The 6216-nt window shown below is 37.4% G+C and overlaps 1 protein-coding gene across 1 annotated transcript; it reads left to right on the top strand.

The window, feature by feature from the left end:
* Positions 1–1182: 1182 nt before the first annotated feature.
* Positions 1183–3442, top strand: LOC110067695 (uncharacterized). The gene is made up of 3 exons (XM_020775056.2): positions 1183–1997; positions 2658–2773; positions 3178–3442. Exons 1-3 carry the CDS (start codon positions 1344–1346, stop codon positions 3200–3202), a joined length of 795 nt encoding a protein of 264 aa, XP_020630715.2. The 5' UTR covers positions 1183–1343; the 3' UTR covers positions 3203–3442.
* Positions 3443–6216: the final 2774 nt, after the last annotated feature.

The following is a 6216-nucleotide window of genomic DNA, read 5'->3' on the forward strand; positions in this document are numbered from 1 at the left end:
AATTCTAATGGTTCGTGAAAAGATCCTCGATCTTGCAAGATCTCAGAAAGAATTCATTTTTTATGGTAAAGTTCTCTTCACATACTTGTGGATTTTTGAAGGATTCTTCCAAAGATCAATGTAAGGATTTTTGTCAAGATCTTCACGTTGTCATAGTTCTGTACTTATTTGCATCTCATTGACTAACTGTTGTGTCTGTTGTCGTTTCAAGCTTTGTTTTACATAGCATTGACTTACCCTGAGGGAAAACCCTTCCAAGATCTTTTAAGGGCTTCAATCACCGGTGTCAAGGATCCTGAGATGTAAGGATCTTTCTAGGATGATCAAAGAATCTTAAGAAGGACAGAGTCGAGTCTCCATGTTTTGAAAATACCGTCATTATAAAGGCAAAAGTTTAAACTTCATGTTGGATTTGTTTCCACATGATCTTGCCACAGCTGGATTTCCAGGGTAAATCTTTCAGCCTAAAGGGACTCAAGAAGTGCTTCAAAAGGTAAAGCATTTCCTAAAAATATCAAGCAAACAAGAGTTAATGATATATCAATTAAAATTAGATCGAAAATATATAATTATTACCTTGCCTTGTACACGTAATTTATAACATCGAAATTCTACAGAGGTGAGCTGACGTGTCTGTTCTTTGGAAGGGGAGATGAAAAAAAAAAGGGCCGTTTAGATGAGATGAATTTCCAGTAAGTAGGATTCATGTTTTCCAAAACTGTGTCGACCCATTGTCCAGCACAGACCAGACTTGCTTCCCAAGAAAAACTTGTCTTGGAATCAAAATACCAAATTGTGCCAAGGACAAAATTGAACCACGATATAGACAACATACAGAAGTTTCTCACAAACACTATATTGCATTCTAAGCTTAACCGAAATTATTCTTGTAGGTAAACATTGGACACCTTAATCTTGATATCAGCCGAACGAGAGCCATCATGTGCTCTTTGCATGTCCGACACTGCTGCGTCTAGGTTCCACGACAGTCACCCAGCTGCATAGATAGATAAAACGGACACACCTTTTTCTTCAGTGGAAGATAAAACGTTTAATTATTAAAAACAAATGGCAAAGGAAACGATGAAAATCTCTTACCTTTCTCCTTGAGAAAGTCCCGCTAGTCGCGCGTGAAAACCTGGTATCGAAAGTTAGTGTCCAGTTTACGCTCGTCGCAACCCAAAGGGAGTTGGAGCGTGTAACTTTGGAGGGAAATGTGTAAACAATACTGTACTGTTCGTAATATTGTTTAGATCGTAACTATTACCCATTTCGAGAATGTTCTATAATGCAGAACTAGACTGAGAGGTCTTTCCCAAGCTCACCACAGTATTTGATCTGCGATGTCGACTCCACTTTTTCCTCTTGGGGCAGGTCTTTTCGCGGACGGTGGTGGCACTAGCATTGACGATCTGTTTCTTTGCAGAAGGTTTGTCGATCTACCCAAATACTTTGACCCAAATCTACTGTTTTTCGGATCAGGAGATGGACCTTTGAAACTGTGCCAACAATTGATGGATACCGTGGTGAATTCACCGAGTCTTTTGGCTGTTAGACCTTCCATTAGTCTGTTGAGTATGATTCCGTCTGTGATGGAAGAACTGCCTTCAACAATGAAAGGACTTCAAATTGTTGCCTTCGGCAAGAAATACAACTGGAAAGAAGACGACATCGAAGGCGTAGTTTACGTTACGGATTACCAATCTCTGCGATTAGACGGGTGGAAGAAGAAAAAAGATATTGCGGTCGAGGACTTTCTCGAGAGTTGGAAGATTCCCAGAGACCGTTTGTACGGTGTGATTTTTCAAGAAAAAGAACCTTTGTGTTCAAGCTGGATACGCTCTGCTGAGGTTTTCAACTTCAGAAAGCGGTTAGCGGATGTTTTGCATGTGAAAACAGACAACGTTTTCTGGATACAGACACAACAGGAGATTCCCAATTTCCTGTCTGTAACTATGGGTAAAATTTATCGTTGGCGAGAAGACAAAGAAAGTGAGGTGTGTACGACATAAGCTTAACACCTATAAGTTCTTAGCGAATTTGTTTAGTAACCAAGAAAGTATTCACAATGCCAAGAATGTACTAAGAAATTTTTTTGCCATCGTTGATTTTGTATATTTGCTACTGGATTATACATAAATCAACCAGAGGGTGTTGTTAGTCATTTTGAAAGATAATGAAAATATTGACTTGTTAAATTTGTGCCAAGTCCATCCAAACTTAGCCTTTACTCATTCAAATTTGCATAAAGAGTCATGTGACACTTGTTACAGAGGAATCAGCTGCTATCCCAAGGTATCTACCCTAGGGAAACCCAATTTGTAACAAAAACATGTTGCATAAGACTGCCCCAGAGGATATTACAGGGATAGTCTCACCCTGGGTGTGTTTAGCATGTAGTGTTACTATGGTAACCTGTAATTTAAATAGGATGCTTGCAACTTGTTAACCAGTGCTGGGGCTTTTGAGTGATACATGTACATGTACCATTATCTTATCATCATCTGATAAAGAGTCAAGTGATCCATCAAAGTATAAGTGTTGGGAGGAGATGGGAACGGTTGTCAGTCACCCAAGGAAGGGGCTCCTGAATTAAATGTGCCAATAGGTATGCAATTCAACGATAACAACTGCCATGCCTTTGTCTTTGATTGAAGGAGAATGAAAAAATTGTACGGGGCAAAGTGCAACAGAGTCAGACTAAAGAAGAAAGGCAGAAAGAACTACTTGAACCTACAACAATGCTTTATGGTGAACTAGCAGAGAAGAACGGGTAGGTAAAGTATTTCTTCTGCTGAGTGATTCCCAAGAATGGCGGAAAACTCTTGACAAAACATTTAGACCTGTTTCATCAAATTATATGAAATTACAAAACTGGAAAAAATGTGTGACAAGCACAATAGACAATACTTGCCCTTGCCCTAAAATAATATTGTTGCCTATGTTGCAAGACATAATTTTATCCCAAGGACTTGTGAGGTAGAGTAGGGTTTTACCACATTGTTGAATTTTAGTTTTGTTGGTGTGCTTTCGTTTAAATACATCTTTCTGAGGAATCAAATAGTTTTAAAAGCAAGTTTTGTCATTGAGCTGTTATGCTAATTAACTCTGGGATAATGAATTATATTTTCAATATTAATTAAATAATTATAAAAAGTAACTCTTCTTCCCTTGCAGGATTGTTCTTGCTGAAGGTGTTTGATGTCATTTTGAGGAGTTCACTAGTCAGAATGCATTTGCAAATAGCAGTTTCTGTCACACAATTGTTGTGAACAATGTTCGTAGTGACTTCACTAGCTTACTGAAGCTTGTCTTACTTCAAGTCATAAGATTACGTCTGCAAATGCAGTTAAGTCATACAACATACCAGTTTGACATATATTCAGTTTGTGTTGTCATTGAGTAATTTGCAGTTTCCTCATTAAATCTTATTTTTGTATTATATTTTGTGTTGCAGTGTGGGTTTAATACCTTAAATCAGGGTATTTATGTCATTTATTTTGTAACACACCAAAGACTCATTGAGAGGAATAATATTAGTCTCAGACCTTCCTTGTCATGGGAAGTGGTAACTTTTTAATTATTATTTAAAAAAATAAATAAATAAATAAATAAATAAATAAATAAATAAATAAATAAATAAATAATGCAGTTAGCTGACACATGGGATACAACTGCTCTTCCACCGCCCCACACCAATCATTTAAAGAGAAGTTTTCCTACAGGGGTGCTATGTTGTGGAACAGCCTTTCTCATAAACTCCAATCTACAGTGTCTTTAAGTGAGTTTAAAGGTAAACTGCATCATTACAGCTTTGAATGAGACACAGCATCCTTGAAAAGCAGCTTTAGTAATATGATAGGTTTTTTATTCTTATAATACTTCATTTGTTATTAGTTAGTTTAGTTAGGCAAACCTAGATAGCTGTTGAAGGGATTTTTTACTGTGTATAAGTAAAGTTTAAAACTCAACTCAGAGTTCAGAAATTCCTGGAAAATTTCAATAGAGCTTTCCTGCATTCCAGGAATAATGGCACCAAGTCAAAGTCAGGATGGATTGAATTAAAAGAAGTGTAAGGAAATGTCCACCCCAACCTTGTTCTGGTCCCTGCCTCCTTGTCAGGCACTTTGATTATTCGCACTTTAAAATAAAAGGTGAGCACGAAGTGCTAATTTTCCTTGAAGAAAGAGAGGTATCTGGGAATGAGGCAGTTCTGGTCCCATTTTTCATGTACACTTAAGGTTATTCCTCAGTATTGCATTGCGCATCCCTACTGCGCATAATTTCACACGTGATTAGTGCGCGCACATTAAAAAATGGCGGCTTTTTCTTTACAGCTGGACCTCGCCATAGAGATAAATCGTCATTTTCTCGCAAATGAGTATGGTGACCTATCATTTTTTTCAGTTGTTTTGAACTGAGTAATAAATTTCTCTGTGTAAAATAAATATGGACTAATTCTCAGTGTAGAACAAAAAGCAATTGTCGGAAACGTGAATTTAGCAAGCAATCGTGACTACAATCATGGTGCTATTATAAGGATTTATATGGGTATAAACAAGGTGCTGTTGCTCCTAAACGAACATGGGGACCCCTCATTTTTATTTCAAAATTTAATTTCCTATAATATAAACAATCAATAGGCAAAGTTTCACAAAAATCTCAGTGCAGGTTCTATTTCTGTGGAATGACCTTAATTGGACTGCGGAAGAGGTCTTTTGCATGCCTGAAAATAACAAAATGAGCAAGTTTCTCATAGTGAATGAATGGATGAACAGTTTCTGAAAGCTTCACTCTTTCATACCTTATTACTGAGTAGTAACTGACTCTGAGTTTAAGGTATGTTCAAAATGTCTGTGATGTAAGCGGATTAATTTGCTGGTGTCTCTTATTTTATGTTGGAAACCACAGTGAAATTATTGAGATTTCGATAACAATAGCAAGGACCAAGATTCCTTACCAATAAAAATCATTTACAGCAAAATTTTTACAAGTATTCCCGTTTTTTCTTATCTCCTTCACTCCTCTAAGAAGCACAGGGCATCCCAAGTTCTCCTCCACTTATTTCGATCTTGGGCTTTAAGTTCTATTTCATGCCATTGGGACCCTATCTGCCACTGCTCTTGTTTGGCTGACCTCCAGTTGTTTTTAGGCCTCCCTTGCTTTCTTTATCCTTATGAGTTCCAGAAGAGGGCCTACCTGGTCACATTGTTGTGCAGTTTTTTAAATGTGGCCAATCTACATTACTGCAACGTAAAGTTGCATGACTGTGTGTTTTCCTCCAGAGATCTTCATTACTAATGATATTTGGCAATTTAACCCCAAGGAATTAGTGTAGACAGCGGTTTACAAAAACTTGAACTTTATCTGCGATGTTCTTTGCCAGTCTCCCAAGTTTCTGCTCCTTACATGTAAATCAAGATGTTCTTCACATTGGTATCAAAAATCCTAAGTTTGGTCCTTGCGAATATCCCCTTAGATCTCCACAAAGGCCCGAGTCAAAGGAAAGCTGTTCAAGCTTTGGCAGTTCTCACCATTACATCCCGTTCAGTTCCTCCATCAACAGCTATGGTGCTTCTCAGATAGGTAGAGGGGGAGACATCTGTTAGGGCCTTGTTGTTTTCGCTTCATTGGTTCTTCTTTCTTGCTGTTTATTTGCATTGTCTTGGTTTTAAATTAATTACATTCAGAATCACATTCCTGTAATACTAATTACCAAAGAATAACACTGCAGTGCGATTACTCAAACCGGGTCACCAAGAAGAAATCTAAACAATCAAAATGTAAACTGAGAACACTAGACTGGTAGCTTCTTGTGATGGCAGGTCACGGTCTGCTTGACATGAAAACATGACCAACACTATCAACTCCTGTGCGTTATATACACTCTTAGAGATTCAGTCATTGATGGCAAATTATAACAATTATAAATCTTGCTCGAAAAATTTAGCTTGGAAACTCATTTTGTGACAATTAAAGCGAAACCGTAGAAACTGATTGACATTAACTAAAATGGCAAAGTTTCCAAAGACGTTCGCAACACTGCACATTTTGTTGTGTTTTCAATTTTGTTTTTGTTGTTGTTGTTGTTGTTGTTTTTCAATATTGTTGGTCTTCTTTAATGTTATTGGTTTATTTGAGAAAATGACCTCTATCCTTTGTTCTCCTGAGAGTAATGTTCTGATTGGTTAACTCTTTTCCAAGTGGCCCGGTTCA

Source organism: Orbicella faveolata, unplaced genomic scaffold, assembly GCF_042242905.1.
Source record: "Orbicella faveolata isolate gen_17 unplaced genomic scaffold, um_ofav_v1 contig_47, whole genome shotgun sequence".
Classification (NCBI taxonomy): Eukaryota; Metazoa; Cnidaria; class Anthozoa; order Scleractinia; family Merulinidae; genus Orbicella; species Orbicella faveolata.